Source organism: Taudactylus pleione, unplaced genomic scaffold (genome assembly GCF_031769625.1).
Source record: "Taudactylus pleione unplaced genomic scaffold, aTauple2 ptg000018l, whole genome shotgun sequence".
NCBI classification, from domain to species: domain Eukaryota; kingdom Metazoa; phylum Chordata; class Amphibia; order Anura; family Myobatrachidae; genus Taudactylus; species Taudactylus pleione.
In genome coordinates, this window is record NW_028284420.1 from 7,539,060 (window position 1) to 7,561,193 (window position 22,134).

The window sequence follows — 22,134 nt, forward strand, 5'->3', positions numbered from 1 at the left end:
AACATGTTTAGTTACCCAACGGTGGGCCATTAATATAAGTTCCGCTGGCTACTGGAGTAATCCTGCTTGTGTGACAGTGGCCCACCTTAGGCAACGGGATCCAAATGGATAACCTTTATGCAAGAGATGCTATTTTAACAGCAGGAAAATAAAATTAATTTGAAGGGCAAAATTAAAGGTCACTCGGTTTTGGTTATTTGCCCTTGGGAAAAAAAATAAAAATTTGGAGTGGCCACAGCCTGTAATTAATCACTGTCCTGCTCTCACATCCACCTCCATTGCACAAAACCTCCCCTCCGCAGAGATCTTCTGTAGCAACAGCGCTTCCACTGAAATGAAATGGAATTGTACAGATGCCATGAGGCACTGCCGGAGACCGGTTCATTCTGGCAGCAGGCTATAGATTTGCATGACCAGTAATGGGAAAGCAAGAGAGGGAAAATCTGAACCTCGGTGCTTCTCTGCTGTCTGTGTAACATTAAATAGGTCAAGTAGAATGCCGATTTGTTGTCAGAGGAAAAAATACATGTTTCAAATATGTTTTTCTATAACCAAATCAAAGAAAAAGGTACTATGTACAACGTTTTATTTTCAGTGTGTTTCTTGTTAACACGTGTTACATGCACACAATATCTAGATGTGTGTTGTCTTCAGGAATTTGGATAGACCTCACTTTATATAATGGAACAGGTTTTAAAAATTAGTAACGCAAGTTTGCATGGGCTGCTTATTCTGCACATATTGACAATTGGATCAGACAAGCACAAAGCGAAAATGCAGGTTTCAGTTTTACTAGTAATGTAAAGCCTGATAACAATAACTACATGTTTCCTATACAGTTGTATTAATAGCATATGAATTTATGCAGCATTACAATACACTGCATCCCTCCGCCTTATAAATGTCACTTATGCCCAGAAAGAAATTTCATGATACCTCTTTTTGTAGTTCTAGAATTCCCCTGTGTATATTGCTGATATGTCATGCAGTTGTCTGACATGCACATGATGAATGAAAGGATTGATATACTCTTGTCTTTGATCAATTCAGGCAGCCATTGTTAAAGTACTGCACAGTGAAGATCGAAAGAGACTGAAAGACTCCCCGTTCATTGGGCTGGTAGTTGATGAGACCGTGGATATAACGGAACACCGAAGTCTTGTTGTGTTCACAACATCTATTTCACCTTGTGATGGAAAACTGTACATCACATTTCTGGGCAGGTTTGAGTTATGTTCGGGAGATGCCAGCTCTGTGATAGACAAAGTGATGGAGATATTGAACAACTTTCATGTCCCGGCAAAAAAAGTAGCTTGGTTAAGTTCCGATGGTTCATCGCTGATGTCAGACAGGCAAAATGGTGTGGGTGTGAAGCAGAAATCTGTTTGCCCATTTGTAACAGAGCTTCACTGTATTTCACACAGACGGTCTTTGCTGCCAGCTGAGAGTATTATAAGTGTTGATTATGCAAGGAAATACGAAAGTGTAATGGACGCTGTGTTTAGACTGTATGGCAATAAAAATGGGGAAAGCCATAGCTTTCATGACTTATATAATGTTCTCAACATATGTGGCATAGATTTGAATTGTTCAAGGACAATTCACTGGACCTGTATTTTACCAGCTGTTGAAACCATTGACTCCTCTTGGCCAACACTAGTTCTTTTACTTGAAAGCGAAAAATCTCCTATAGCTAATGGACTATGCCTAGAGCTAAAAAAGTTCTGGTTTGTGGCTTTTACAAAGGTGCTTCTCGATATTCTTCCCATCTTCCAAAAACTTAACCAATTCTTTCAAATTGAGGATCTAGATGTATCCATGGTGAATCCAATAGTGACTGCATCACAGGCTACGCTGCAGGCTCAAAGGTCCACAAATGGGCAGAACTTTCAGGAGTTCCTCAATGAGTTGAATGAGCATCCTGGTGAGGACAATGAAAGCAGGTTCTACTACAAAGGGGTAGAATTGGTCGACTGTTCCAAAGTTCAGTTGAAAGACTTTGAGATTATAAAGGAAGCCTGTCTTGAAAATGTATGCAAGAACCTGCAAGACCGTTTTCCTGGCAATGTGCTCAAAGTAGTCAGCTCTTTTTCTGTTCTTTTCAATCCAAAGTGTTACCCATCCTCCCTGGATGATATTGGTGCCTATGGTGAAGTAGAACTGCGGCACCTGCTGCAGTATTTCTCTCATGTTCTTGTTCCAGAGCGAGCATCAAATGACTTTGCTCTTTTCAAACGTATAGTCTTTAGCCTTAGCCACCTGACTTTTCGAGACCTATGCGTAAAGCTGGTCCACACAAACTCTGAGATGCATGAGCTCTTTCCTGACTTCACTGTCTTAGCAGCTGTTGCTTTAGTCATGCCACTTGGATCTGCACTCTTTGAAAAAATCAGTTGTGCAAAGGAGCTGTGGAAGCATAGTCTCTGGCCAGGAAGAATGGGGGCTGATCTCTGCGATGTTTTAAAAATTGCCATTGATGGCCCAGCACTTAACGAAGTGGACTTTTCAAGAGCAATTGACTACTATGAAAACACACGGGAACCAGAATCTTTTGTATGAGAAGATAAGTGGGAAACTCATCGTGCATAGAGTAGTATTATTCACAATCAATGAGATTATACTATTTACTGGAAACACAGGGTTAAAATGTTTTGTATTTCAGTGTTATTGTATGCTAGTTATAGGTAAAGAAGAAATACTGTTCCAAGTGCGTGGAGACAGAGTTTTTAAAAATGTAAACCAATTTTTATAGGTTTGGTTACTTGGTAAAAAAGAAAAAAAAAGTTCCTGAGATGATTATATTGGTCACATGGACTGACCAGCATTCCAGTACCGGGCTTTCCAACATGCGGCCAATGGGTATGAAACAGCTTTTTTGAGAACCTACTGTTCTTATACATTATGAATGCTGCCTATGAGATTAAAAATTTGAACAGCACCCTTCTTGAATATTGCAGATATAAATGAATGCACTCCAGAAAGTGCGAAATCTCTTGTGATGGCTGACCAAGTACATACAGTATTGCATTGGTTTTGTATAAAGACCACTTTATCATTTTATCTTCTTGTATTTAATTTTAGCTCACTGTTCTCACCAAAGTGTTTTGGCATTAAGTAATTATTACATAGGTTTTCCTACATTATTGACATGGTATAATCATATGAAGGTTCGGGTTAAAGGTCCAAAACAGTCTTCCATGATCAGTACTTCTATTACTGAGCACCTTTACACTCTTTATCACCATTTATGGCATTCACTTTTTTGTGCCCTTTTTTTCTGTATTCATTGTTTTTGTCTGGTGTGTTGTTGTTATGATTATAGATTGACATAGAATCTACAGGATAAATATAATTATTATACAGAGTTATGGTGCATACACACGGTAAGATTTTTCTTCAGATCTGAACGATAACGATTTTAAAAATCGTTTATATCTGAAAGAAAAATCTTACATGTGGGCAACAATGAACGATTCGCATTCCCGATTGTCAGATAACAATATCTGACATCTGAGGTGTTTGCAGTTAGTTTTGGACGATTTCCATTCATTTTAATACAGTAAAAAATCGTTTGCAAATCGTTCATCTGACATATCTGACAGTGTGCATTCACCATTACACTTGGATGACAAGAGTCTAATTGCACCATTAACTATCACATTTGATGGTTCCTACATCTGTGACATGGTATGGAAACATTCCTTTAAAAAAAATTAATTCTGTGCACTTTTTACTGGCTAACGAATGGCTACTTCCATGTCTAATGCTGGCCATACACGCTACAATTATCGGGGCGATCCGCCTGATATCGGCGGATTGCCCCCATAATTGTAGTGCGTGGGGTGGCGATCGAGGGTTAAATATTGCTCGGTCGGCATGCCGGATTGTCCAGCATGCCCGTCCGATGCGATATTTCCCTGTAAACTGTCGGCCGCATCGGGCAGTGTATGTCCAGCCGCGGCTGACAGACAGACATTTCCTGTGTTCCTTCCTACGGAAGTAACAGGGAAATGTCTCCTCCCCTGGGGGTGGAGCGCAGATGTCTGCCGAATACACTGTGAGAGAAATCTCACAGTGTATGCTGGTGACATCTGCGGCTGGCAGCCGGCCAGATAAAATGTCTGTCGGTCTGACAGGCATTTTGTCTGGCCGTGTATGCCCAGCATTAAGGATATTTGCAATTGCTTAATGTATATCACCAAGCAGATGCAGACATTTTTGTGAAATCTACATTCATGAGGATGCAGGCAATGGATTTACAGTGACATCAAATAGCCACTTTATTATCTGAATGATATAATTGGTTCCCAGGGATAGATAGGCCTCATTCTCAAAGCTATTGGCTAAGGTCCATAAAAAAAATGCAATTGTACAAATGTTTTGTACGAGTATGGTCTTATTTTCTGTAGTGATATTGGGCCTGATTCAGACCCACTCGCGAGCGGCTGTCCGCTTGCAAGTGGGTCGATGTTCTGGACTGAGCATGCGCACGATGGAGGGAGCTCCGTCGTGCGCATGCGCCAGACGCGACGAGCGAAGGAAAGTCCTTCGCTCGTTGTGTCTGATCAAAGGGGGCGTGCTGTCGATGTTGATTGACAGCACGCCCCCTTTGGTAGGCGTGCCGGGGGCGTGCCTCCCTGACGGGGGCGTTCCCACGGGAACGCCTCCCGTCAGAAGCCGGCTCACTGACATCACTAGTGATGTCAGTGGGAGTGATTTTGGCTCTGATAGAGCCAAAATCACTCCGGAGCTTGCGGTTGAAAATCTCAACCGCAGGCTCCGGCTCGCAGTTTCGATGGTCGCGATGGTCAAGACCATCACGGCCATCAAACTGCACGCTCGTATAGGCTGTGGGTGGTGACCCACAGCTATACGAGCGTTCAGGAGGACGCTCCATTTTCATGGAGGGCGGCCCTCATTCAGAGCGTGCGCTCTGCTCAGAGCGTACGGCTCTGAATGAGGGCCATTGTCCGATGATAATGAGACCATATCTATTAAGGCACACCACAGTGTGAAAGAGGGGGACAGTTATCTTTTAAACAAGGGTGCTCCCCTGCCAGTGGCAACCATGATACGGGAGATGAAAACTGAACTGCCTTTTTTGTGTGTCAGATTCCTAGTGAATAGATAGGTTGCAATCTCAAAAGGGCTCTCTCAGTGGCATGTACAGTACATGACGTGTACACTTTAAGTGTGTGACCACTTTCATTGTAATTTGCCAATTGGTGCACTATTGAAGGACTCCTTGCACTTTCAGGCAAACAAACATGGCAGGCCTCACTCATTTAACATATATTGTATAGGGCCACAAAAATGATATAGGTTAATGATACAGAGTTAAAAATAAAAGGACATAAATCTTTACTGTTGTACTTGTAATTTATATTCTGTAATTAAGATATAGCATAGACAGTAAAGTAGCTAATTATATTAAATCAATAAGGATAACTCCAGGCTAAATTATGTTTCCCCTTAAGTCTGCCCCTTGCCCAAACTAGTCACTGTTAAGCCGCCTGTAGCTTTACTCAGATGTTTTCTCTGGAGAACTAGTGAATAAGTGCGCGTTACACAGGTTATGGAAATGCTGCTGATTTGACGAGCCAAAGAAAGTACAATTTTAAATGTTTGCCTTTATTGAACATAAATTGTGCTTGTTCTGTTTGACAGGGATTTTTCCACATGCGCTTTGTGATTCTTATAGAGAAGGTGAAAAGAGGCAGGATTGCTTATATAAAGTACTACAGCAGGTGCAATCACAGGGGGTATACTATTCAAATGTGTGCTTGGTGCTGAGCAGGTATTGGCATTTTTTAGGCTGGTCATATACTAAAATCAATTATAAACATTTTTCTGTGTAATACCAACACAAATCATACCTTATGTTATGGCTTTGTATTTTCCAAATATGCCATTTGTTTCTTTATTAAAATCTAGACTGGAAGACCATTTTACAGGTCCGGTGCCAGGCAGGGTGCCGGGCCTAGAGCAAGGGCACTTCTGCGCATGCGTGCCCGAAAAGGGGCGTGGCTAATGAAAAGGGGCGTGTATTTTTGACGCCTACCCATTTCGTCACTCTTGGGGGCGTGCCCGGCACTTACAGACAAGCGCCGCGGTCACTGGCATCCATTCACCGGCGGTGACCACTGTTCTGCCATTTTCCCCACCCGCGGGTGGAGGACAGAACCCGCAGGCTGTTTCAGTGGGGTGCCGTGCTGGAGGGCAAGGTGCTTTCTGCCCTTCAGAAATAGGGCAGGGCACGGCGCCCCCGCTGAAACATCCTAGCGGGAACGCTATAAGTGGTACAATAGCAGAAAAATAGACGAAAGTCTTGAAAATTTTATATAACCTGGATTACTACACTTTTTGTTGAATAACTGGTCTGGAAAATTTTTTTTTTTTTTTTAATGCAAATATGTTGGTATAGTTTTATTATCTGTAGTGAAATAGAGGTATATTGTTTGATGTTCATGAGGTAATATCTATTATGGCACACCACAGTTTGAAAGAAAGGAAAGTATTTTCTCAAACAAGGGTGCTCTCCTGCCAGTAGCAACCATGATACAAGGGGTATATTTATACTGATGGGAGAACTTTTAGAAGTGCCCATAGCAACCAATCAGATTCTAGCTATTATCTTCTAGAAGGTGCTAGTTAAATGTTAAACAGAATCTGACTGGTTGCTATGGGCAACATCTCCACTTCTAAAAACTATCACTTTAGTAACTATACCCCCAAGAGTCTCTTTTTTTTTTGTAGTATATTGGTTTTGTTGTGATCAACAGACTATATTTGGGAAGGGGAACCTTTATTCGACAGAGTGGACTGTTAGAGTTCCCCCTCAATACCTGAGCTCTTTCCATTTAGAGCAGTTGTGCCACAAACTCTGTGACGTCATTGTGCATGTGTGTAATCTTCAGTGGTGGAGGAAGGTAATACCAACATAATACAGGTGCTTTGTGATCAGTATTTCCTTTCTCATAGGAACCCTGTGCACTGCTGAGGATGAGTGGGACTCGCCTTTTGAAGCCATGGGATATATATGCATAGTTAATCTGACTCACACTTGGCAGTGATTCAGATTAAAGAGGATATTCCACCCATGCTGTTTAATTTTCACTTTAACATTCCATTATGAACAGCAAGTATATCCATTATTATAACTTGTAGCATATTACTATCTGTATTATTGAGCTAAAAAAAAATTATACCCAGTGTGTTAGTGTTCATTCTAGCACTCTACACCTGTCACAACCCAGGCAGTTATTTTTTCCTGCCAGATCAGAGAGTGACACCCCAGGCAGGAAAGAGGAACTGCTTGGGTTGTGACAGGTGCAGGGTGCTAGGATGAACACTAGTGTGATCTGACTTAGCCCTTTTCAGTGTATTATAAATGAACAAAGCTGCAGTGAACATTCAGGGTAATAAACATTGTATTTTACCCTCACAGCTTTGGTGGTCCCAGGCTTTACTTAAATTCTTCATGGTATCCAGCGTGTTATGCTAGAAATAATTTAGCATATTCTATAGATTTAGTCCAGCATGGTCCGTGCAGCCATCGCATTTAGGACTGACATACTGTAAACGGGCACTTTCTTCTCACTGTGAGATACGTTCAGCAGCAGTGGGTAGGTACCACAAAATAAGGTATGTGCACTATTTTCTTGTGTTGACCGTTCATCGTGCATTCCACACCCTGAATTAAACAGTATTTTTATATTTGTAAATATCAAATATTATCATAATTGATATTTACAGTTTACTAAATATCCACTATACATTTTTGTGAAGTTAAAACTCTGTTGTGTTCCTCCTTAATACTGTGTAGACTTCAGTGAAACACATGAGCTTACTAGATACAGAATATATCTTGTCATACACTTAGGCTATATGCATATACCACCTTTTATGTCGCCAGAATATGTCGGGTGTTTTTTTTTTTTTTTTCCTGGTAAGCAAAAGACTGTGCCGTGCAATGTAACACCATATCTTTGCTGAATAAGTGCCAGTGTCTCTTCTCTGCATTTATGAAACCGTTCTAGTGTTTTATAAGCCTGTGTTTGAGTCCTTCCAAAGAATATCTGAATGTTATCACAGCGTAGCGGTTTGGCTGCATGCTTTTTTTATCGCTTTTGTAAGTAAAAATAAAGACATTATAAATGCATTATTTTTTTTCAGTAGTTTATAAAAAAAGACATTAAGGGTAATTCAAAAACCGAAATGCACCCTAGCAATGCATTGCACAAATGCACCCATTTATAGTCCTAACATACACACATAGGAGCTTGTTCACGTTTAGGGTTTGGCACAACCTTCACAGAATATTGAAAAGAGTATAAGCATCACTCAAAATGTCTATCTACTTCTTTTTAGGCCACTTTCTCAGTTATATTGAACTTTTTGATATTTCTCCCAAAAGACCTCTCACCCAGCCTCATTTTGGTCTTACATCAATCATACAAGTGGGGGAAACTTCTATGAACATATATCCAGAGAGAGAGAGTAATTAGTGAGGTTTACACTTTCCAATAATTTACTGTTCATTAGTATTAAGTTAAAAATGCATAACATTATTATTTACCAATGTGATAACATTAAGGTACTGGGTCTCCTGAAACCAGTTTTAGCTTGATCATCCTTTGACCCTTTTCCTCACCAGAGCAGCTACCAAGGACTGTACCAGTTGTTCTTTCAGACCATCGCAGGCATTCCATTAGAATCTCACATTTAAATGATGTAAATGCTACACTGTTGTAGTTCTGCTTCTTGTCTTCCATCATTCTGACTTCCACAGAACTTTAATAACAACACTCTGAAATAATAGAAGTGGTTAAAACAGTAGTAAATTAATGGGGACATCTAATATCAGCTGGTGGCCTTATTGTGGAGTCAGAGGAGTCACTTTTGTGTCTAAAACTCAGCGAAAAGTAATAACCACAGATCTTCAATTTATGACTTGTAGATGGAAGAATGAGAAAGCAGAGACTGGACATCCAGGTACACATTAGCTGACGAGAGGGAATGTGTTTGGATCATACACATACATAAATTAGAGTGTGCTAACTGGAGTTAGTCCATCAAAAGTGGGGAGACTCTAAAATCTGTAGCTAACCAGTTATTTTGGCAGCGGAGACACATAAATCCATGACGCCGTATACAGATTAAACAATGGAAACCGAATTACAGTTTAGTTGACCAGTTTGCTTTTCAACCATGCATTATAAGTATTGTAATATGTCTTGCTACTTAGTGTATTGATTTAAGTTTAGTTTGCTGTTAAATCTCAAAGTTAAAAATAAATGATTTGTTTACTTTTACTTGTCTTTGGTGTGAGCTTGATGTCCTACCCATTTGCTATTAACCAGTATAGTGGCAGAGGCTAATGATAATGATGAGGGAGGGATCGGGCTGTAGACAAACATCAAATCTGGTAAATATACCAATTTCTAGGTATATTTATTTACATTTATCTGTGCATTTATAGGGCCTGATTCAGCAAGGATCGCAATAGCGTTTACACACGCAGTCTCACTGCGAAGATATGCTAATGATTGCAATCGCAATGTCATACGCAATTGCAATTATAACATAAGGACGCCCACTTTACCTTACATACATCCGTAATACTTAGCAAGACTGCGAAACCATCGGAGTGCAATTGGAGCCTCACGCACACTTGCACAAGGTCTGACCTGATAGAAAAATAAATCTCTCCCTCTCTCTCTGTACTAAGCTTTGGAAAGTGATAAACTACCAGCCACTCAGCTCCTAAAGCTGGGTACACACCTAATAGATATATCTGCAGATCATGTGATCTACACATATATCTGCAAGTGGTTGTTCATACACATTGAAAAATGGAGATGTGGCCTCGTGACCCGAACCCCCAGTTAAGTCACTTTGGGGGTGCCGGAGGTGTGGGCTACCCCCGGGGACCAGTAAGTGCGATCGCAATAGCGTTTATGCACGCAGTCTCACTGCGAAGATATGCTAATGATTGCAATCGCAATGCCATACGCAATTGCAATTATAACATAAGGACGCCCACTTTACCTTACATACTTCCGTAGTACTTAGCAAGATTGCGAAACCATCGGAGTGCAATTGGAGCCTCACGCACACTTGCACAAGGTCTGACCTTACTCAGGAATTGCTAACCTCATCACACGCAGTGCAAGCCCAAGATGCGTACGGCATCGCTTTGGCTAATTTATGCACGCCCCTGCAACAGTGTGAGAACGCACTGGCACGCCTGCGTTTCGCCGACCACCCCCCCGTCACCATCCCCAAACGGTATTTCCTGTCAATCACTCTGCAATGGGACTGCGTAATCACTGTGATCGCACTGGAGTCTTCAAGCACGCGCACTATGATGCATATGAATGTGCAGAATGCAACAATCGGCCTATTGCGTGAGTAATCGCAGTTGCAATCGGTAATGAATCAGGCCCTTAGTACTTTCAGCATAGAGGTCTGGTAAGTACACCTCTCCCCCTAACACCCCGCAGACTAGAAAAAGAACTCCAGACCTAAAATGCAAGTTGCACAAATGATAAAATACATTTTATAACATTGATATACTGTACAACATACTTGTTCCTATACGTTCACTGGGCTAAAGATGCCTGTATTCTTCTAGTGTGGAGTGCAACTTATTAGCCTTGGTTATATTACCTATTCTGGACAAGTGGTTTTGTTACCATTGCAATACTAGTACTAATAGGTGTTACAGAATACCACAAAGAAAAGAGAATTAGCGTAATTATCTTTATTTGATTTCACCTTTTCCTGGTGTCCCTCATGTCATCTTACTTAACGATATGAACTTGCAGTGTAAAGGGAGGTAAAAGTTTAAACTGATACTAAAGAATATTGTAACAAAAATATTTGTTTTCGATTTGTAAGCGACACGTAGAATTGCCTTATAAAGAGACTGTAGAAAGAACAGCCACATCAGCCATGTAGTGGTGAATGAATGTATTCACTGTAACCTAGTTAGCGATGTCTAGCTGCTGATAGAAAAATAAATCTTTCCCTCTCTCTCTGTACTAAGCTTTGGAAAGTGATAAACTACCAGCCACTCAGCTCCTAAAGCTGGGTACACACCTAATAGATATATCTGCAGATCATGTGATCTACACATATATCTGCAGGTGGTTGTTCATACACATTGAAAAATGGAGACGTGGCCTCGCGACCCGAACCCCCAGTTAAGTCACTCTGGGAGTGCCGGAGGTGTGGGCTACCGCCGGAGACCAGTAAGTGCCTTCTCCCTCACTGTGTAAGGAGCCGAGTGCCGCACCTAATGCTACAGTGCAGCACCCGACTCCTGTCACTGAGGAGTCGTCACTTTGGCCCGCACCCCCCTTGTGACGCCACTGCCCTTATCCACTGCAGTCTGAAAATCTTCCTAAGGATTCTAATGTTTAATGGAATAGTAGGCAAGACGTACACTGGAGGTAATTTATGAGGCGCAAAATGTCTATCATGGTATAAAACATGATTTGTGCAGATGGGCATGGATTTAAGGATCAAGATGCCGACCTTTGTAGGGGCAGAGGGAAAAGTGGCAAAGCGAGGTTGTTTCTTGCGGTTTTCAAATTGTACAGGGTGGTGCGGAACAAGATTATTAAATAAAAGGGTAGAGAGTGCATTTTTAGGGGAGACCATTTTCCTAGAGGCATATACAAGTTCCCACTGTGTAAAAGGACTTGAAGGTTGCACTAGGTCAGAGCTGGTATACTTCCTATCTCATCCTTTTTTTATTTTTTAATAGAATCCATATGCACACCCATGTTGCACCTAAGCGGAGAAGCATATCTTTAGGCACAATTTAGTAGTTTGTTTTAGCAAAATAACCATAAAGGTGATGCCAAAGGAGTACTACTACAGTGCTAAGAGGTTGGACTTTGGTGAGACATTTATACTGTACTTTTGCAAAAGCGCCTCTAGAGATTTTTCACCTGCTCTGCACATACATGTAGGTGTTCTTCTAAGTTTTGGAGGCTTCTTCCAAGAGTGGAGGGAACATGCGCACCTTCATCTCTTGGCTATACATTAAGGCGGGGGCTAGTGCAGTAAAGATTCTGCTTGACATCATGACGTCCAGCAACGCTGCACCCACTAAAAGACAAGACTGAGCAGGCAGCAGAGGAGCCGTGGCAGGCAGCTAGAAAAGGTGGGGGCTGGGAAAACACTGTGGATGGGGAACACTGGGCTGGAGTGACAGCAAGAGTCTGTGAGGGGGCCACCAGGGGTGGCACTGTGGCCATATTGGAGGGGGACAATGTAAGGGGCCAATCTATTGTAGGGGGCCCCTACAAGCATTAATCTGGCCCTGCGAAGGCGGATATGTTTTAACTGGTGGGCTTTTCTTGAGGTTACTGAATAGAGCATTGGTCTCAAAGTCATGTAGTAAATCAAAGCCCTGGGGGCATTCTTTCGTAAGTATGGATTGGTCTCACGAATGCATCCACATTCTAAACTGACATTTTTATAACGAGAAGAGATTATTTAAAAATATTAAATATGCTGCCTTTTTTTTTCTCCCAGCATAAGAACAGAATTTTCCACCACACCTGCAAATACACAAAATTATCCCTTCACTTCTGTGATTAATTTTAAGACCTAAAACAACCAACCAGTTTTTAGAGAAAAATGAAAAAGTAGAAATAAATGAAACCATATAATAGCAGTGTGATCTTGTGTAAATGAGTCCTATAAATTAAGAACCTACATATTGGCAAGCATTAATTACATACTTCTTTTTAGTGAAGTATATCTAACATTTCCCAAATTCATCAAAACTCATCTAGTTCGGAACCAGTTTAAGGACTAAAGGAATTCTCCACACCATCCACTCTTCCGGCCACAGTCAGCAGGGGCAAACACAGGATTTTTTAGGGGGGGTTCCATATCCATGTAAGATAACCCCCCCCCCCTGTTTTTAGTCACGCTGGGGACGAGCGCAGCACATTGAAAGACAGGCCAGGTCCACATAAAATATACTGAAACAAGCCAGATCCACATCAATTACACTGAAACAAGCCAGGACCCGCTTAAAATACACTGAAAAAACAACTTCAGCATAAATACACTGCAACAAGCCACTTCCACATAAAATACATTGAAAAAGCCAGTCACATGAAATGTGTTTTAAAAACCACATCCACATAAAATACATTTTGAAATCCAGAACCACATAAAATACATTGAAAAAGCAAGATTCACATAATACTTCACCTACATATATTGCACAGTGCTTTACATAGAATATTGACTTATTCACATTAGTGGGGTTTCTGACCTATGGATTTTGCCCTGTGAAGAAGCAACACTAGCCACTGTCCCACCATTTACTACAACTGAACTAGAACTCCAATAGGTCAAGTGTATTCCAGCAAGATGCTTAGTTATCAAGGCAGCATTATAAATGCCAAATATTTACATGATTTATGTACATTTGTATTTCCACAAAAAAAAAAAATAATTAGTCACATATCGGATTGTTCGCATTACATCTCTTGTTGGTTTAAATTATAGGCTTTGTTCTGTATATAAGTATAAATACATGGACAATTGTTTCTTTGGTTTTACAAGGATCTGACAGACAATAGCTGATTCTGAAGGCTCGACCCAACTAGCTGTGATGATCTCGCGGCACTAGCCGCACTTTCCGGGAACCCAAATTCATGTAAATGTTCAAGGGCCCAGAGCAACATTATGCAAATTCAGGCTCGAGATGCGTGCATGTGAGATGCATTGTTGGCGTTTTAACGCAGGTGGCAACGGCACATCGCACCCTTCGCACACAATTTGATTGATTGATTGATAGTTGTGAGCAAAGCAAAAAAAAGTTACTTTGCACTTTGGTAAAATTATGTTGCATTGCAGGTGGGGCAGTTTTAAAATGTGCAGAAAATTTTGAAAGGGGTGTGTCCAAACTCAATGTAAATTGTAATGTAAACATAAAGCTGTCCAGTATTTGTGGGCTACATGCAAAGACAGACAGTATTTATCCTGCATGCAAAAAATAAATAAATGTATTTTCACCTCTTGTATTGCAACATGGTTTCTTCCATATACAAAGTTACTTGCTCTTTTTGCTTATCTCCCAACTCAGAATCGTCCCCACTGGGTGAAATTTCATCTGGCTAATGATTGGCTATGCAGGACTCGTTCCAGTCCGAGACGAGCTATCTTCCCAGTCATTACATTGTATTCCTTATTTCAAATGGCTTCCCATATTTTCCCAGTGCAAGTAAGAAACAGGAAAACAGCTCATACAAATTATGGGAGTTCCAGGGGCTGAGATCAAGTGACCTCAGAAGTCTTCCACCATTCAGCTTATGGTCCTTGAATGATCACAAGATCTGTATACCAGGATTTTTATCACATAGGACATCCCACAATGTAATTAATTAATGCCTAATATGTTTTAGCAGGTTGTATTCATTCATCAGAAGGGAAGGACACAGTTTTATAAAATTTTGTCAACAAACTACGAGGGTGGTTCAATAAGTAAGGTAACAAGACCTCTCACGTGTAATGTTCTCTGTTTCATCCTAATTTCCCACCAGGCCAGAGCAGGGAGACCCTGCTTCCCCTCACGGCCATTAGACTGCGTCTCATATGAGTTATACTGTCCCAACATCAGCTGTAAGATGGCAGGGCTGGCGGAAACATGGTCAAACATTGAGGTGTGTAATGTGATCAGATTCCTGCATCTAACTGGCACATCAGCAGCTGAAATTCATCGCTAACTTGATGAGGTGTACGGTGATAACATCATGTCACGGAAACAGATTTGGGTTTGGTGCACTGACTTTGATAATGGCAGGACAGATGTTCAAGATGAGCAGCGATACGGCCGGCCAAGCACATCCACCACAGATGACAATTTGTGCGACATCGAAGGTCTAATTGAGGAGGACAGACACATTAGAGTTAGTGATATTGTTGATGAACTGAACATCTCAGTGGGTACTGTGCACAACATTGTTCATGAGCAACTGGGGTACAGGAAAAAGTGTTCACTGGGAACCAAAGCAACTCACAGAAGTTCACAAAACCAGAAGGATGGAATCTTGATGTGGTACCATGAGGAGGGAGTGCAGGTCCTGCAGTGTATTGTTACTAGGGGTGAGCGGGTTCGGATTTCTGAAATCCGAACCCCCCCGAGCCCCCCCGATCCGAGTCCGGCTCGACTTTTCCCGCCTGACTCGGATCTGAAATCGAGGCAAAACGTCATCATCCCGCCTTCCGAGTCTCGCGGGTTTTGGATCCTATATAAGGTACCCGCGTCGGCGCCATTTTCTCACTCGGCTGTGGACAGTGAAGAGGGAGGGTGGGAGTGTAGTGTAGTGTAGTGTAGTGCTGCTATTGTCCACTACTTCAAAGTCCATAGGGGCTGGCTGTGTTGTGCTGTGCTGCTGTTGTTAATAGGGCTGTGTCCACTACTTCAAAGTCCATAGGGGCTGGCTGGACTGTGTTGTGCAGTCAGTTCTCCATAGGGGCTGTGTCCACTCCAAAGTCCTGTGCAGTGTCCCAGTCCTAAAGGGGTGCTGTAGTGTTGTCCAGGGGGTGCTCTGTCCATCAGGGGTGCTCCCCCCAAGTGCTACAAAAATAATATATTTTCTGTGTTTGTGAATTGTGTGCGCAGTAGCCGCACGTGCATCAACAAAGTAGTGACAAGCGTGCGCCTGTGTCATAAGTAAAGGGCGGCTCTCTTGACCGTTAAAGGGTGCTGTAACCCCCAAAGTACACTCCAGTCCAAACCAAAAAAATAATTATTTTCTGTGTTTGTGAATTGTGGTGCGCAGTAGCCGCACGTGCTAGTGCCAAAGCGTGCGCCTGTGTCATAAGTAAAGGGCCGGCTGGCTTGACCGTTAAGGGTGCTGTAACCCCCGAAAGTACACTCCAGTCCAAACCAAAAAAAAATTATTTTCTGTGTTTGTGAATTGTGTGCGCAGTAGGCCCGCACGTGCATCAACAAAGTAGTGCCAAGCTTGCGCCTGTGTCATAAGTAAAGGGCCGGCTGGCTTGACCGTTAAGGGTGCTGTAACCCCCGAAAGTACACTCCAGTCCAAACCAAAAAAAAAATTATTTTCTGTGTTGTGAATTGTGTGCGCAGTAGCCGCACGTGCATCAACAAAGTAGTGCTAAGCGTGCGCCTGTGTCATAAGTAAAGGGCCGGCTGGCTTGACCGTTAAAGGGTGCTGTAACCCCCAAAGTACACTCCAGTCCAAACCAAAAAAAAAATTATTTTCTGTGTTTGTGAATTGTGTGCGCAGTAGCCGCACGTGTATCAACAAAGTAGTGCCAAGCGTGCGCCTGTGTCATAAGTAAAGGGCCGGCTGGCTTGACCATTAAAGGGTGCTGTAACCCCCGAAAGTACACTCCAGTCCAAACCAAAAAAAAAATTATTTTCTGTGTTTAGCCGCAACGTATATATCAAATTGATATAACATAAATGGAGGACCAAACTTTCTCCGATAAAATAAAATAGAGAAAGATCAAGAACCACTTCCTCCTAGTGCTGAAGCTGCTGCCACTAGTCATGACATAGACGATAACATGCCATCAACGTCGTCTGCCAAGGCCGATGCCCAATGTCATAGTAGAGGGCACATACAATCCCAAATTGCAAAGTTCAGGAAAAATGACCTTGAAAAAGACATTTAAATCAGCTGAAGAGAAACGTAAACTTGCCAATATGCCATTTACGACACGGAGTGGCAAGGAACGGCTAAGGTCGATCTCTAGTATGTTCATGACTAGTGGTTCAGCTTCACATGACGATGGAAGCCCTCCTCCCACTAAAAAAATCAAAAGAGTTAAGCTGGCAAAAGCACAGCGAAGAACTGTGCTTTCTAAGAAGATATCACAAATCCCCAAGGAGAGTCCAAGTGTGGTGGTGGTTGCGATGCCTGACCTTCCCAGCACTGGACGGGAAGAGGTGGCTCTTTCCACCATTTGCACGCCCCCTGCAAGTGCTGAAAGGAGCACCCACAGTCCACTTGCTGATATGCAAATTGAAGATGTCACTGTTGAAGTACAATAGGATTGAGGATACTGGTGTAGCTGGCGCTGAGGAGGAATTTGGCGAGGAGGATTCTGATGGTGATGTGGTTTGTTTAAATCAGGCTCCGGGGGAGACAGTTGTTGTCCGTGGGGATGAAAAAGCCCATCACGGTCATGCCTGGGCAGAAGACCAAACATTCCACCTCTTTGGTCTGGCAATATTTCTATCCAAATCCGGACAACAACTGTCTTGCCATATGTACCATATGTAAAGGTTGAAATAAGTAGGGGTAGGGACGTCAACCACCTAGGAACATCCTCCCTTATACGGCACCTGCAGCGCGTTCATAAAAAGTTACTGTCAAGTTCAGAAACTTTGGCTAAGACCGTAAGCAGTCCAGGGACACCTAAATCCCGTTGTCCTGTTGTATCCAAGCGCCTGCAAACACACACCGTCAACTCCCTCCTCGTCAATTTCCTCCTTAGTCAGGATCGGAAGTAGTCCTGCAGGCCATGTCACTGGCATGACTGACTCTCCTATCCGGGATTCCTCCGGAGGATCCTGCATTGCTACGCCTACTGCTGTTGCTGCTGCTGGGAGTCGTTCATCATCCCAGAGAGGAAGTAGGAACACCACTACTTTTACTAAACAATTGAACCTCCAACAGTCCTTAGCGAGGAGGATGAAGTACGACAGCAGTCATCCTGAAGCAAAACGTATAACTGAGGCCTTGACTGCTATGTTGGTGTTAGACGTGCATCCGGTATCCGCCATTAGTGCAGTGGGATTTAGACAATTGATGGAGGTAGTGTGTCCCCGGTTCCAAATCCCGTCTAGATTCCACTTCACTAGGCAGGCGATACCGAGACTGTACAGAAACGTCAGAAAAAGTGTCCTCAGTGTCCTGAAAAATGCCGTTGTACACAATGTCCACTTAACCACGGACATGTGGATAAGTGGAACAGGGCAGACTAAGGACTATATGACTGTGACAGCCCACTGGGTAGATGTATCACCTTACGCAGCAACAGCAGCAGCGTCACCAGTAGCAGCATCTCAGAAACGCCAGCTCGTTACAAGGCAGGCTACGCTGTGTATCACCGGTTTCAGTAAGAGGCACACCGCCGACAACCTCTTAGAGAAACTGAGGGAAATCATCGCCCAGTGGCTTACCCCACTTAGACTCTCCTGGGGATTTGTGATATCTGACAACGCCACCAATATTGTGCGGGCATTACATCTGGGCAAATTCCAGCACGTCCCATGTTTTGCTCACACAATAAACTTGGTGGTGCAGAATTTTCTGAAAAGCGACAGGGGCGTGCAGGAGACGCTTTGGGTGACCCGAAAAATTTCTGGCCACTTTCGCCATTCAGCGACTGCGTGCCGAAGACTGGAGCGCCAGCAAACACTCTTGAGCCTGCCCCGCCATCACCTGAAGCAAGAGGTTGTGACGCGGTGGAACTCAACCCTCTATATGCTTCAGAGGATGGAGGAGCAGCAAAAGGCCATACAAGCCTATACATCCACCTATGACATAGGTAAAGGAGGGGGTATGCACCTGACTCAAGCGCAGTGGAGAATGATTTCCGTGTTGTGCAAGGTTCTCCAGCCCTTCGAACTTGCCACACGTGAAGTCAGTTCAGACACTGCCAGCTTGAGTCAGGTCATTCCCCTCATCAGGCTTTTGCAGAAGCAGCTGGAGAAAGTGAAGGAGGAGCTAAGACGGAGCGATTCCGCTCGGCATGTGGGACTTGTGGATGAAGCCCTTCATTCGCTTTGCCAGGATTCCAGGGTGGTCAATCTGTTGAAATCTGACCACTACATTTTGGCCACCGTGCTCGATCCTAGGTTTAAAGCCTATGTGGTGTCTCTCTTTCCGGCCGACACAAGCCTGCAGAGGTGCAAAGACCTGCTGGTGAACACACTGTCAGCTGAAGCGGAACGTGACACATCAACGGCTCCTTCATTTTCTCCCGCAACTGGGGCTGCAAGGAAAAAACTTAGGTATCCTAAGCAACCCGCTGGCGGTGATGCAGGGCAGGCAGGACCAAGTTTGGACATCTGGTCCGGACTGAAGGACCTGGCAACAATTTCTGACATGTCTACTGTCACTGCATATGATACTGTCACCAATGACAGAATGGTGGAGGATTACATCGGTGACAGCATCCAAGTAGGCATGTCAGACAGTCCATGCCTGTACTGGCAGGAAAAAGAGGCAATTTGGAGGCCCCTGTACAAACTGGCTCTATTTTACCTGAGTTGCCCCCCCTCCAGTGTGTACTCCGAAAGAGTGTTTAGTGCAGCCGGGAACCTTGTCATCGAAAGGCGTAGGAGGTTGCTTCCACAGAATGTGGAGAAGATGATGTTCATCAAAATGAATTATCAGCTCTTCCAGGGAGACCAGCCTCTAGAAGGTACAGAGGGACCTGTGGTGGTGGATTCAAGTGGGGACAAGTTAATACTTTGTGAGGATGAGGATGTACACACTGAAGAGGGTGAGGAATCGGTGGATGAGGAGGATGAGGATGACATCTTGCCTCCGTAGAGCCAGTTTGTGCAGGGACACATTAATTGCCAGCTTGTTTTGTGGGGGCCCAAACGAACCAATCATTTCAGCCACAGTTGTGTGGCAGACCCTGGCGCTGAAATGATTGATTTGTTAAAGTGTGCATGTCCTGTTTATACAACATAAGGGTGGGTGGGAGGGCCCAAGGACAATTCCATCTTGCACCTCTTTTTTTTCTTTGCATTATGTACAGTTTGGGGCCTAGTTTTTCTAACTGCCATCATGTCTGCCACTGCAGTGTCACTCCTAGATGGGTCACGTGTTTGTGCCGCCCACTCGTGTCGCTTAGCATAGTCATCCAGCTACCTCGGTGCAACCTTTTGGACATAAAAACACTATTGTGAGGTGTGAGGTGTTCAGAATAGACTGGAAATGAGTGGAAATTAAGGTTATTGAGGTTAATAATAGCATAGGAGCAGAAAAACCTACAAATTCTGTGATTTTAGCTGTTTTTATGCTTTTTTTCAAAAAAATACAGATACAAAACCCAGAACCCAAAACACGGAAGGGTGGTTTTGGCAAAACCAATCCAGATCCAAAACACGAAGAAAGATCCAGATCCAAAACACAAAACACGAAAAGTGGCCGGTGCACACCCTTAATTGTTACAGGCAATGAAATGCGGGTGCAACATGTAACACCAGAGGCAAAGTAAACATCCATGACATGGACACACGCATCATCCCCACCTTCAAAGAAATTCAAAACAATTCAATCAGCAAAGAAGGTCACGGCGACCGCGTTTTGGGACCACAAGGGCTGCTCATCTTCAACGTACTCCCGTTATCAAAGAGAGTGCACCAAACCTGTTTCCATGACATTATCACTACACCTCGACAAGTTGACAAAGAATTTCAGCTGCTGATGCAGAAATCTGATCACACTACACACCTCCATGTTTGACCATGTTTCCGCCATCTTACACTTATCTTGGGACAGTATGACTGATATGAGACGCAGTGTAATGGCCGTGAGGGGAAGCAGTGATATACCTGCTCTGGCCTGGCAGGAAATTAGAATGAAATAGAGAATATTACACATGTGAGAAGGCTTGTTACATTACTTTTTGAACTACCCTCATAAATGTATTAACTAAACACTGCAATTTGGTTTTATGCTTAGGCTTTAATATTATTATTATTATATTTTATAAGCTGCCTGCCAGGTAAATGAATTCTGAAGTTATTACATAATTACAAATAAGCATTGTTTACATTGCCACTCAACACAAACACCACTTCACTTTTGCAATTTATTTACCAATAAGGATTGCAGCAGCTGGTATTTTAGCTATTCTTTTCATTTTAACAATATTTCTTATTTAAAATTGATATGCCTCGTATTTCCCTTGTGTAATTATACTCTGCAGTGTATAGTCTGATCTCGATATGGAGAGTCCACTCTTTCTGTGACCAAATTAGCTATAAATGCAGGGCACCAGATTGAATGCACCCAGCCATCTGCAATCGTTACCCACCTCCAGCCTCTATAACTCTGGCCTAAACATCATTGCCCCTGGAGGATTCTCTACTGTTACTCTATCTTCTCCATTTGATTTTCCTACTTGATTTTTTCTCTCTCCATAAATATATATTTAACTTAGTCTTTCTCTCTTTAAACGGTTCCCAGATTTCCCCTCAGGGGGATTTGTGAATTAATTTGAACAATACCACGCTTGAGAGGGCTTGCTGCAGTTTCTGTGCCTGTAGTTAGAAGCAGTTTGGGGATGCTGATAAGGATTCAATAGGGCCATTTTGCCAGAAAGAGGTCACTTTATCACTGCCAGGCTGCTGCAAGATGTTTTTTTTTTTTTTTATGGTAGAGATGAAGCAACTTCCCTCCCATCTATATATGGAATCTACTTTATACTCACAAGCAGTGATGATGAAGAGCGTCAGACTTGGAGTCAAATAAAAAATAAGTAGGGTGTCTAGACGGAATCGTTATGTAAGCCGCCGGATCAAATACTGACAGTGGCAGCACGGCGGATCGAAATCCCGACACCTCGAGGTAAGTACCCTAACCCTCCCCTCCTCCCCTAGTGCCTAACCTCCCCCCATGGGTGCCTAAACCTAACCCCCCCCCTCCCTGCACCCTAAACCTCACCCTCCTGGGGGGTGCCTAAACCTAACCTCCCACCATAGTGTCTAAACACCCCTTCCCCTAGCCTAACCCTAACCTTTCCCAGGGGGGGTGGGGGTGGTGCCTAACCCTAAGTCCCCCTGGGGGTCCCTAAACCTAACCCTCCCCATCCCCGGGCTAAGTGTATACTTACCCGGCAGAGAGGACGATCGGTCCAGTGTTCCGACGTCGGGTTTTACATGGGCCTCAGTTTTTCATGCCTATGTTAAATCCCTTGCCGGGATTACGCTGTCGGGATGGCCACCGGTCTCATAACTACATCCTGTCTAGACTCATGGCATAAACACCCACTCCGTGGGTTTTTGAACTTTTGAATCTGGCTCCTATAATTGCAGATGCTCCAGGGAACAGTCGACTTCTGCATCAGATGAGTTCAATGTGCAACACAGGGATGTTAGGG

The 22,134-nt window shown here is 43.2% G+C and overlaps 1 protein-coding gene across 4 annotated transcripts in view; it reads left to right on the forward strand.

Annotated features, from left to right (window-relative positions):
- The window catches only part of LOC148540641 (uncharacterized protein C17orf113-like), a 365,515-nt gene that overhangs the window by 268,069 nt on the left and 75,312 nt on the right, over positions 1-22,134 (forward strand). For 3 of the 4 annotated variants that reach the window (XM_088442470.1, XM_088442468.1, XM_088442469.1), the window contains one exon: positions 1,051-2,931. The exons of the other annotated variant lie outside the window; for it this stretch is intronic. In XM_088442470.1, coding sequence (XP_088298596.1) covers positions 1,051-2,559 — 1,509 coding nt within the window. In that variant the 3' untranslated portion in view covers positions 2,560-2,931. Of the gene's footprint in view, positions 1-1,050; positions 2,932-22,134 lie in introns of those variants that run through there. 4 annotated transcript variants of the gene reach the window in all.